Source organism: Papaver somniferum, chromosome 7 (assembly GCF_003573695.1).
Source record: "Papaver somniferum cultivar HN1 chromosome 7, ASM357369v1, whole genome shotgun sequence".
In the NCBI taxonomy this organism is placed as follows: domain Eukaryota; kingdom Viridiplantae; phylum Streptophyta; class Magnoliopsida; order Ranunculales; family Papaveraceae; genus Papaver; species Papaver somniferum.
Genome location: NC_039364.1, coordinates 2,079,370 through 2,091,379, shown reverse-complemented (window position 1 = coordinate 2,091,379; position 12,010 = coordinate 2,079,370). Strand labels below are relative to the sequence as shown.

At 36.6% G+C, this 12,010-nt stretch overlaps 1 protein-coding gene across 3 annotated transcripts; it reads left to right on the top strand.

Annotated features, from left to right (window-relative positions):
• Positions 1 to 1,583: 1,583 nt before the first annotated feature.
• Positions 1,584 to 9,454, top strand: LOC113294404 (E3 ubiquitin ligase PARAQUAT TOLERANCE 3-like). Of its 3 annotated transcripts, XR_003332659.1 has the most exons (17): positions 1,584 to 1,901; positions 1,998 to 2,085; positions 3,189 to 3,270; positions 3,369 to 3,505; positions 4,296 to 4,372; positions 4,456 to 4,504; positions 4,597 to 4,727; positions 4,861 to 5,031; positions 5,120 to 5,401; positions 5,559 to 5,591; positions 5,679 to 5,719; positions 5,906 to 5,996; positions 6,091 to 6,283; positions 6,451 to 6,591; positions 6,712 to 7,385; positions 7,753 to 7,878; positions 9,104 to 9,454. XR_003332659.1 is itself a non-coding variant. In XM_026542802.1 (16 exons), exons 1-16 carry the CDS (start codon positions 1,733 to 1,735, stop codon positions 7,797 to 7,799), a joined length of 2,406 nt encoding a protein of 801 aa, XP_026398587.1. In that variant the 5' UTR covers positions 1,584 to 1,732; the 3' UTR covers positions 7,800 to 8,431. The 3 variants fall into 3 exon arrangements, 2 of the variants coding, with proteins under 2 accessions (XP_026398587.1, XP_026398586.1); XM_026542802.1 differs by lacking the exon at positions 9,104 to 9,454 and having other exon boundaries at positions 7,753 to 8,431; XM_026542801.1 differs by lacking the exons at positions 7,753 to 7,878; positions 9,104 to 9,454 and adding an exon at positions 7,667 to 7,735.
• The last annotated feature ends 2,556 nt before the right edge of the window (positions 9,455 to 12,010 follow it).

Below are 12,010 nucleotides of genomic sequence, written 5' to 3'. Positions count from 1 at the left end.
GGACTAATGTGAATGACACATAAAGGATTGCAGTAAATATTGTGTTATACATTCACAATATCTCAATTACCGCTGATATAAAGATGACCTACTAAATTTTCAGTAATGCTAGACCTGAGACCATGACTGACCTTGCATCTCACAGAATGTAGTATGTCTTCATGATCCAACTTAGTGGTGTTGTTATATTTAGGTGAAGGTTACTACATTGTTATCTATATATGTTATCTATGCGAATGATTTTCAAACAAAGGGTGGCCACCCATTTTCAAAAACTTGATCCAATGATGTTTTCTTAAAACTAAGTGTTTTGTATTGACCAAATGGGAGAATATAAGAATAAAACTCACTTGTGTGGTCAACACTAGACACAATATCTTTAAAACTCCGGTTTTAGTCGCTTAGGATATTCATGAGGAATAAAGATAACTAGTTGGAGAAAACTCATAGTTTTTCCAAGTTATCCAACGAATTTCGAGTGGTTGTTATATATCTCTAATTCTCGTAATGGGTAAGAATTGAAGATTACTATAAAGGAGGTGAGTCAATCTTCTCATCAAACATGCTACGAGTATCCCATATACAACTGATCTGAGAGAGGAGGGAAGACTCAATTCGCAATCATAATTGTTGGTTCTTATACTCCTGTAACAACGTACCTAACTCATCAAGCTCTAATTCTTCGCTTGTTTTAATTGATGATTTTAATCAATGGCAAGATCTTTATGTTTTATGTTGTTTCAATAAAGTGTTTATGCGCATGCAAAAAAATTCACCTACAGATTATGGTTACATTCTTTCTTGGTTAGAATAATATCTCATGCAAACTCCATTTATTCTTTTTAAAGTAAAAACTTAAAACTTGTGGTTCATTTGTTTTACTGGGATATGCTGAAAATTTTGCTTACTCAGACACCTAATTATTTGAGTGTTAATCCAACGTGCTAGAGAGAACAAAAAAAAAAACACGGGATATTATGTGCCGGATCAAATTCAGCAGAGGTTTGGTTTTAAAACGCACGAGATCTCCCTTGAATGGGACTTAAATCATGTTAACGGAGCTGTCCCCTGGACTTTCATACAATTTTTATGATGGAATCGAGACCATACCAAACATGAAACACTGCTACAATCAAGTGTAATGGTTAGAATTGCTAGATTCCGAATATGATGGCTTAAAACCCAACTTAAAACATTAGATTTTTAGCAATAACCAAGCACTGTGATTGCTCGTTTCTCTTGGCTATAGCTATATTATAGCCTAGCCAAGAGCCGCCAAGACGCCATCACCATTCTTATCGAGTTATCGTGATTCTTTGGTTCACCAGCCATAAAGCATACTCACCCATAGGTTAAGCCAATAAAATGACCGGCCAAGGTTCACCCACCCATAGGTTCGAACCTCTAACCTATAACGTAAGAGCTAATCGGCCTGGTTCCCCATATTTCCTTGGTGTTAGCTAGTAAAAGAGCAAGGCGTTAATATCCCATATTTTCCCGAAAGCAGTGGGTCCCACATCACGTGTATCCTATTTCTTCCCATTTAAATACTCAAAAATTCTAAACTCCCAAAATATCCAAATAATTCTCCTCTCTCTCAAAAAAAAAAAAAGTAAAATTCAAACCCTAATTTCCAGAATCTCCTCCAAAAACCCTAATCTCTCTCTCCTTCTCCCAAATCTCAATTCAATTCCTCTTTGAAACTCAGCTTCAATCAACCTATCAATCTATCATGTCTATCAAATTCAAGTTCAGAAGCTCAGTGAATTTCGATTCTATTGATTTAGAAGATTCACCATCAGTATCAGTCAGAGATCTTAAATCAAGAATAATTAATCAAAGTAAATTGAAGATTTGTCAAGATTTTGATCTTGTTCTATCTAATGCCATTACTGGACAAGGTAATTTGAAGTTTTTTTTTCTGGATTTATATAATTTTTTGGATTTCTTTTTAGGAGTTGAAATCTGATGTTTGAATTTGTTGATGAGAAATGCAGAGTTTGAAGATGAGGAATTTCTTGTTGAAAGCGGTTCAAGTGTTATAATTAAGAGAGTACCAGTTGATAGAGATGCTAATTCTGTTCGGTAAGCTTTTCTCTCTATATGTGTGTTTAAGTTGATGAATTGTTATTTTTGTAGGATAGTTGAGCTACTAGAATCCACCACCACTACCCTCTGCCTCGCGCCACCACTGGCACCTAGGTGATGGGTGGGTTGTGTTGGTGGATGATGGTAATGATGGCTGTTTGAGTTGGTAGGTGATAGTTGGGGCAATGTTATTTCTCACTACTACCCGCCTCAATGCACCACCACCGCAGTGGTGCAGTGGTGGGTGTTTACTTATGAATTTTATGGTGTTGGGTGTTTGCTTATGAATTATATGGTTGTGGGTGCTTCCAGGCACTTCACCCTGCACCACCACGAACACCCACCACTGTTTTCTTGAACGAATGTTGGTGGGTTGTGGTGGTAATGAGCTTTTGTACATTATTGGTCTTTTGTACACGACTTTTGTATAAGCGTTATAAGTTTTTGAGTCTTAAGTGCTTGTATGACTATGAATATCACTTTGTCGATCTTTGTCCATTATGGCCTACTCGCAATCATCTTATGTTAGTCTTAGGGAGTTGAAACCTTTTAAAATCTTGAAGGATGTTGTTGAAGTCTCTGCTGTTGCTTCTTTAGTTGGTCTTAAATTGGGGTCAGTCTAGGAAAACACACTCATTACTGTTTCCACCACGTGCAAGCGAATGTCGTGCTGATTTTTGATCATCTATGGAGTCTATTTTTGGAAAATGAGGTCTAAGATAAACAAAAGTGATTGAATCCTGTGGAGGTCTAATAAATGTTTGTTACGAAATGCATACATGTTGGTACAAGGGTTTATTGATTATAGTTGTGTCATAGATTTTCTTTGTTGCTGCAAGTAGGATTTAATTTGCTTACTGACGGGAGTGCGGCGAAGTTCAACGACTTGACGTCAGATGTGTATCTTGTCGAGTGTTTGAAAGTGGTTTTAACAAAAATTAAGTTAAACTTTTAAGTTATTCAATTCAATTGACTTTTCATTGGGTATTGAGGTCAATTCTAACCATTTATGTATGTGAATAATTGTTTCCTTCGTGAAACTTGTTCTTCGTTTAAAGAAGTTTTGTATTACGTTTATTTACATGAATGATCTCGTGCAGGCCAGCGGTTGAGAATATGGCAAAAAAACACTATCCTTCTGTTCATACTAATGAACCGACTCTTCCGGCAGTGTGTGACAAGGTATAGCTTTTTGAAAGTTCATTCATTTTTAATTTAGTGCAAATGTTTTATCTATATGTTTTTGTATAATTCTACTTTTGACATTTTATAATTTGCAGAACGTTGAAGTCGAAAACTTCGATGACTTTGGGATTGATCTGTATCCTGCTCCAGAGACACTTTTGTTGGACTCGGACCTCGATGATGATAAAGTCAATTGTACCAGCAGTGTACATGCAGATAAGGAAATTCCTAGGTATGCCTCTTTAGTTGATTAGATGATCTGCATCATCTTCTTATCCTTAATTATTTGGCTTAGATGTAAAAAAACTGTGTTACAAGGATACTCCAAAAAAAAAAAGTGCCGTGTCGACACGTGAGGAACGGACACTCGTGTCCGACACACAGGACAGAGCTCAATTACCAAGACAACAATAAAATATTTAATAAAATTAAAAAATACTTCAGCTATAGATATTTTACATATTTATATTAGGAAAGAAAATATTTTCTTTATTCAACTTGTATAAGAACCTTTATCTTTAATAAAAACATATTTTCTTAGCTTCAATAAGGAGTTTTATCTTTAGCAGTAAAAATAGAGACACTCCTGAAACTTTCCACTAATATCCATTAGATTTTTTTTAGCAAAAATGGAGATATTCTCCCACAACTACAGCTATATCTATGAGATGATGGAGATACATAGAAATATCAATGGAGTCTGTATTTCTAATGCCTTTTGTATTAGTCATGTACATATATGTAAGTATTTTGCAATGCTTGTTATCCGTGTCCCCGTTTTCTAGTTTTTTAAATTGTCGTGTCAAGCTAACGTATTGGACACGACACACCGACACCGTGTCCGTGTCCTTGTAACACAGAAAAAAACAAAAAAGCTTGTGTTCAGTGCTAAAATACTTCTCACCAAGCTACATGCTCAGCATTACATAAAGTCTAACATGCCAACATTTGTCCATCGATTCTGTATTACATAATCCTTCCTTTTCACGATTTAAATCACTTGGTATCTTATGTTGATTCAGATGCTCTGGTTCTGGTCCATCAGGAGTGAAACATCAAAATATTGAAAAAAGTGATCCTAGTGAAGGTATTCCGAAAGGTAAAAATGCTTATTAATGAATTACCGAAGCTTATGTTTTTTCATTTTCTTGTCTTACTGATGTTGGGTTGATGGCCATACAGTGCAAGTAATGTTAAAATCTAAAATGGAAGAGCATAAGAAGTTGAACGAGTAGGGAATCATACTTGTTGATGTACATCAATTTTTAATGGTCGTTTAGTTTGATTTATTTGTAACTTTCTGTTAATTTTGAAATTTCCCAGAGTGGTAGATGAAAGATCCTTAGCAATACCTAAAGCTTATCTACCATCCGAGCTGAGATGTTCTCTTTGCAACTTGATATTCAAAGAGGCTGTGATGATACCGTGCTGCCAACATAGCTTTTGCGACAAATGTAGGTTCTATTTAACAGTCTCTACACATAGAGAGCTCACCAGTTTACCATTGCTTTTCATATATAGAGACTTATTAAAAGTTCTCCCCATTTGTGATATTTCTATGTCTCCTGATGTGGAATCTTTTTGCAGGCATTCGTTCTGTTTTGGATGAAAAGGCAAGATGTCCCAAGTGTTCTTCAACCAAATGTAAAGTTGAAGATTTGCTGCCGAATGTCTCTCTAAGGCAGGCCATTGAACATTTTCTTGAGTCTCAAGGACTTATGAGTGGTTCAGACAACATATTTCAAAAGTATGCCCCAGGTGAGGGCAGTTCTTTAACAACTCGAGTACTTACGTGAAAATTAAAATGTAGTTCTGGAAATCAAATAACTATTAAAATGGTGTACAGATGAAGCATCTGGAATACAAGCAAAAGAGTTCGGCTGTGTGGTGTCTATTCATCAACGAGACTCGCAGTTACCTCATTCTCCATCTGCTACTGGGAAAGGCTCCAATCAAGTTATGAGTGAATCTGTGTATGAATCAACATTCCGAAACAATGGATCTGCTGCCGGCAAAAGATCAGCCTCGTCACTAAAAGCAGTACCAGAAAACTTCACACCTCTTGCTGAGTATGAAGGGGAAAACCAGCCCTTAAAAGTTCCAGCAAATCACCTGCAAAATGAGGAAGGTACAATTATTCTTGCTGGTTTCCGCGACGCTTTTCCCTTAGTTTGTAGGTGGAAAGATTTCAATATTTTGAAGGAATGTTCACAATATATCCCTGATTTGATACAGTAATTAATTACATATCTTCATTTTGTTATTCTGTGGCCATGCTTATTTAGCCAGGAGAAAGAAAATGTGGCATAACCCTGCAGGTAAACAACTCATGCTCTTCCGCTTCAATGTCACTAGATTGTATTTTGTGTAATTCATCTGCTGACATGATGATTTTGACATTTCAGATGGATCTGGAAATTTTACAAGCACAGGCAAATACAGAAAGGTAACGACTTCAGCATTATGCTTCTTTTATGCACTTTAACATGAAAATTTCTTCGTCCGGAGCGTATGCAGTTTACTTTTTCCTGGACCATGCTGGATAATGTTGTGAATTTTTGAAGTGGAATCTTGAAGGCACAACTCTTTGCATTTGTTTCATACTAATATTAGTTACATTGTCTGGAAACAGGGTGATCGTACTTGTTATATGTGTGGTTCTCCTGATCATTTCATTAAAGACTGTCCAGTTTCTTCCAATCAGTATCCAATGCTTCAGACAGGTAAGACATAGTTTCTTCCAATCTATGTCCTGCATGCTTTCTCTGCAAGAGTAAATGAATTGACACAGCTCTTATTTTCATGTTTCCATTTCAGGTAATGCTGTGTACCAAGGAGGTATGCCAGCTTATGGGCCACCACCTTATTGGAATGGCCCCCAATTTAGGCCCTTTCCAAATGTTTATGTGACTCCTGGCATGATGCCCTATGGTTCCAATATGGTCCCAGTAAATCCTTATGCAGTTCATTCATATATGCCGTCAATGTATGCTGGCATGCAAGCACCCTAGTAAGAACCTGCTGCCTTCATTAGTTTATTTTATTGTTATACCTTCCTTCATACTTTCTACGATTTTTCGTCAAACATTATAATTCAAGCCATGAACCACAGTGTGCCTTTTGTTTCGTTGGAATAATTACATGCATCCTTGTATTTATCTCCAAACCTTTTTGTAGTGGGGTTATGGGGATGGGAGGTTTGGCACCTCCGATGGTGTCTGGTCCCACTGGGCGAGAACACCATCTTATGCGACCAGATTATATGGAGTTTCAAATTAATGAACAGAAAAACAGACTCGTAAAGGAGCATTTAGAGAGGTAATTCTATTGTGGATTTGATTGTTATCACAAATTATTGGTCGTAATCAATGTGTTTGGTTTTAGGTTTTCATCGCATTTTTAACTCGTAACTGATAATCTTATCTCAAACTTTATTAGAGAGGAAGCGCATGGTGGTGATTATTACCCAGACGACGGCTATCCCCCCATTAAGCCCCAACTTTCACATGAATATAAACCTCAATCAGAAAAGGAGAACCACTACAGTTACTCTGACGAAGACATTGATGTACAAAGATCACAAAGGAAGCATATACGTGACAGACGTCTTGATCAGGAGGGGAGCCTTATCGAGCAAAGACATGAGAAGGTATCTCGTACCCCAGCATCTGGAAGAGATCATTGGGTACGTAACTTCGAGGAATCTAGTCCAGATATACATGAAACATCCAACAACTCTGTTCGCCACAATAAAGACAGTAAACATAAGCATCACCAGAGAAATTCTAAGACAGAACGAAGGGGTGACTGTGTTAGTGATTCTGGCCGGAAAAGTCACCACCATGAAAGCTCCAAAGAAGTTGCTACCAACAGAAAGAGGTCTGAGGCTGATGCCAAAAGATATAGTCGGAAACATCATAGCCACACAAATTCTGGCCAGGAACCTAGTTCATCTGGAAGTTCCAAGAGACATCGAAGAGAAAAAGATTCGGCTCACAGTTCGAAGCATCCCCGCCATTTGAAATCCAAAAATGATAATGAAAGGTGGGAGATGGTCGATGGTTTGGAAGAAGACTGCAGGGAGGATCACCATCATCGTTTACACCACAAGGGTAAGAGAGTCCACTAATGTGTACCAATAACAACTATAGAGGACATGTCTGAGGTAAATTTGTACAAAGGACAGTATAAACCTCAATTGGGCAACCTATCTGGTACTCGTATACTTTTACTCTTCTAAACTGAGATATTTGTACTCAAAATTAGTTTTCTTTTACACACCTTACTTACAAAAGAAACTTTGGTTAATCATGTTTGTGGTAACTGTTTTAAATGTAGGACCCATGTCATTTAGTTCTAATGTTAAAAGATTTTGTTGGTTTTGTTGATACAGATGTTGGCCGCAAATTGGGCAGACTATTAACAATCTTTGTATTACTACATGCTTTCTAACCCATCTATCTCCCTGTTCTTCATTAGACATTCGAAGGAAACCAAATGCCTGTTTTTCTACGGATTCCACATAAATTATAAGGTTTTGATGAATTTTACCACGTGATGAAGCTTTCCTTTGCCAGAGATTACTGAAGCTGGAGATCACTTGAGGTATGTTCTTTATTGTTTGTTTCTCTTAAATTCTTCCAACTCCCTACATCTCTTGCTCTCTTAAGGGTCAAAGAAATTCAGGGAGAAGGAAATGAAAATAAGAAAAGAAAAATAAGGTTGGACAAGTTTCAGTTTTGGTTATGAGAATTGGTTTTGAATATGCCTGCTAAGAGTCCAACTTCCTGCTGGCTTTTTATGATTTTGCAATCAGTCCTGATCATTTGGTAAATGTAGAGTAGCCACATCAAGTCTAGCGTATCTTAAAGACACCATATTAGTGTAATATAAGGTATCTCTCTATCGAGGAGGTAGAAGGACACATGGTCTTTCTTTTAGGGTTTTATCTGAAAATGTGTTATTCCATCAAACAAATAAAGAGGAAATAGGAGTATCAGTCCAAGTTTGCTAATATCTATTTATGATCTACCCTGCTATCTCTTTTACTCTTTATCAAGCTATGTCAGGGATTGTTTATCATTGTCTTTGTAGCTGTTCGTGATAATCGTATGTGGAGCACATACTTAAATAGTAATCATGCTCTAAATCGTGATGTCATTCCTTGTGTTAGAGGCTGTAGGGTCATACATGTAGGACTATCATGGTGTCCTTGTGCTTGGTATTGATTTGGAAATATAATCTTCACTGGTGTCTTTTTCCAGTGAGTTATCTTTTTATGTTATTCGCTTGTATAATAGCTTTCTGATTTCCTCATGATGTTTTTCTGTTGAGGTCTCGATTCTATGTAACTCAACAAGTCTCACTTGCAATTCAAATTTTGATGGAGTCTCATCGACTCACAAGCATGATAGTTAGGTATTTCAATGTTCTTCCCTCATACGCATGGCCACCCTGAATGTACTCCTTATAAGGGGTGTATATGGTTTCAGGATACTGGCCACTTGATTCCGGTGTTGACTCAATCGTGATTAGGTGGTCTGAGTAGCATCTGCATTTTTTTTAAAAAGAAAAACATGTTAGTACCTACCAACCACATATTCTCGGTAGAGTCAAAACCAGGCCTGGATCACCAATACTTTGAGAAACTATGCACCTCTTTTGGAGTGTGGTCCTGCGGTGACCAAATTCATTCTACTAGGACTATGTGGCTTGAATTTCATTTTCTTACCCAAATTATCTTACTTTTACGAACTTACAATACGCTAAGATTAAAATTAAATGATTATCATTGTTCTCTATGGTTCATTGTAGATTTTTTCCCTTTCAGATGATCATTGTGTTTTTCTCCTGTTCTTGAATTTTATCAAATTGTGATCTCTTGTTTACAACACAAGAGACTTACTGGTTGGGGATGTGATTTTCTGAATCTGGTTATCAACTCAAAAGCCCTATACTGGTTGGATTATGATATTCTCTGGAATAGTGGTCAAGTTGCTTTCTTCCAACCATTAGGAAATGAACATGCTTTGACTTTGTTCCAGTATAATTATGTCTTCTCTTGCCAGTTTGGGGTACTTTCCTAGGGAAGAATCCATGGCGTCTGACCTGGTGAGTACAGAACTTAAGAATCAATTTGCTTATTGGATGCTTCGAATTGTAGTGGTTATTAATATCTCATTTCACAACTTTAAGAACGAACCTGTATGTTACATGTTGAGTAGTTGGTAGTTAGTAGTTAGATGTTGGTGCTTTTGTATTTACTACGTATTTTGACTTTCTGAGGAAACAGTCAAAGAACCAAATGCTCAAAGACGTGTGGTCAAATATTTTGACTATATTCTTGGCCAACTCACATGTTGGCCATAGATTTAAACGACAAAAAATAACGAGTTATTAGTTGTTGCATCTATGGGCGAGGTTTCTGACAAAATGAAAGGTTTTGTTAACTTAGTTTTCCTTATGTGCTTAGGGGTCATAATCAATAAGACCCACATATAGTACGCGCCCCTCTTTTGCAATCTAGGATGAAATAATCTCTAGATAACTAAGTGTGACAATATCCAAATCTCCATAACCTCTATGATTTTTCCTTGATCTGTGTTGTTATTTTTCCTTGATCTGTGTTGTTACTGTATTGTTTCTGTCATATCGCTGCTTGCATAGTTATCTGGGACTTGCATCTACTTTAAACTTTAAGTCATACTTATATGTATTGTAGTCGCCTCTTATCTTTTTCGCTGTAGAGTTTGACCTAGGGCATTATTGCATGCGTATTGGTTCCCAGTTCTTAGTGGACTGAATTCGCCTCGTTGGATACTTTATAATCTTTTTAGAGCTAGAACATTGTGAGTTAGAGCTGATTTTTCAGTTTAGTCTCTGGAGACCATAAGTGTTGAAGTAAAGACTTACTGGTCGGGGATGTGATTTTCCGTTTTGCTTGAAGTAGATTTTTAGCTTCAGGAGCAGTATTAGCAAATGGTATTGAATTCAGTGCCACAGTCTAAAAGTAGTTCACCTCACATGGTTTGTGTTTACAGTTTAACAATTTATTCATGAACATTTTGTTTAAATAGTTGCCTCGACATGGTCATCAAGCGCATTTCAAACAAGCGACTTTGTTGCCTGTCGGCACTTACCATCATAAGTGACTGCCAGGTTGCTTGTTTGACATGTTTTGGTTAATGTGCACAAGGAAAATGCATATAGGACAGATATCATCATTTAAAACTTGCCTTGTTATATACGTCAGCCTCGGCCTCTCATGAGCTTGTTGGCTAAGAGGTGTGTTGTGATTATTACACTTGCCCTCTCATGAGTTGGAGATAGCTCTCATACTTGTCTATACTAGATGTCCTAGGTATATATGGAATTTTGGCTTTAGGGTGTAAATAACCTAAAACCCTAATCCTTAAGCTGTCTAATTGCGCAGAGTTAGAATAAAACATCTAAAACCTTTTTAGTTCTGCATTTTATGCTTCGAGCTGAAAACCTTTTAGAAAATATGGAATTTTGGCTGTGGGATCACTAGTTGTATTAATTATAATGTTAGTGACCCGAAAGTCTGAATTTTTTATATTATGACAGGTTTTCATTTTGATGCGCAAATTGCAGTCCTAAAAGACTTTAAGCATTTGGAAAGTTCAAAGTTAGGGGTTTAGGTTAATTACGGCCAATTGTTCTACGTAGATTTTTCTAACTCTTCTAAAAACCAACCTTTCACCCATTTTCTCGTTCTTTGAATATAAGTGTCATGTATTACCGAGGATGGGTCCTATTAGCACATGTTAAAACTTTTATAAATCGAAAAATTGGATTTTTGTTATAAACCTTTTCAAAATAATGTGTAATTCACTTTTCATCTTTTAGAAGTTTTATCTAGAAGTTTTATCATGTGCTAGTAGAATTCATTTTCGATAGTATATAATATATTTAGTGTGGTTATGGGTCCTCAAATCTTTTATAAACTGGAAATTTAGATTTTCGTGGGTTATAAAATTTCCAAAAATGATTTGTTATCTATTTTCGTTTTCAAAAGTTAGAGGAGAGGGGGAATTCCTTAAAATCCGAGATGATGACGAATCTATCCGGAGTTTAAAGTAATAGGGAAAGACCATTCTTTTGATGATGGAAAAGTTTGTTCCATTGGTTGCTTAATAGCTTGTCTTAATGGTTTACCATCGATGGTGAACTCGATAGTCTTATTCTTGCGGAACCATTAAACGATAAAATGCTGCAACCTAAAGGACGTTAATATGTTAGATAATTTGGAAAATTACTGTTGAACCATTAAGTTGTCTGCGGACCATTGGCACAAGACATGGTCTTTTTCTGCTGTTTTACACGTCCAATAAATTTATTAAGAGAATTCCCTCTTCCGTAATTATTTGAAAGAGTAGAGGGTTGAAGATCGCTATTTACTAGAAAAAGAACAAAAAAGTGTCATGTAAAAATTAAGGGTGTAAATTGGTAAAAATCAGAGGGTCTAACGGGATCCCTCCCCATGGGAGATGGTGTTTCCCATGAATAAATGTACAAGTCCCTCGTTAGAGATGATCTAGATGTCACTCATAGGGTATGGAGATGCTATTTCCGGTGAACAAGGACCTTATTAGGGAGGGTTTTAGACGTTACTTACAAAATGATGTACCAAAAAAATGCGTAACCTGATGGTTTTTATTTTCTTAAACAAAATATAAACATACATGGAGGATTTTAAGAATTATAGCTCTTAGAA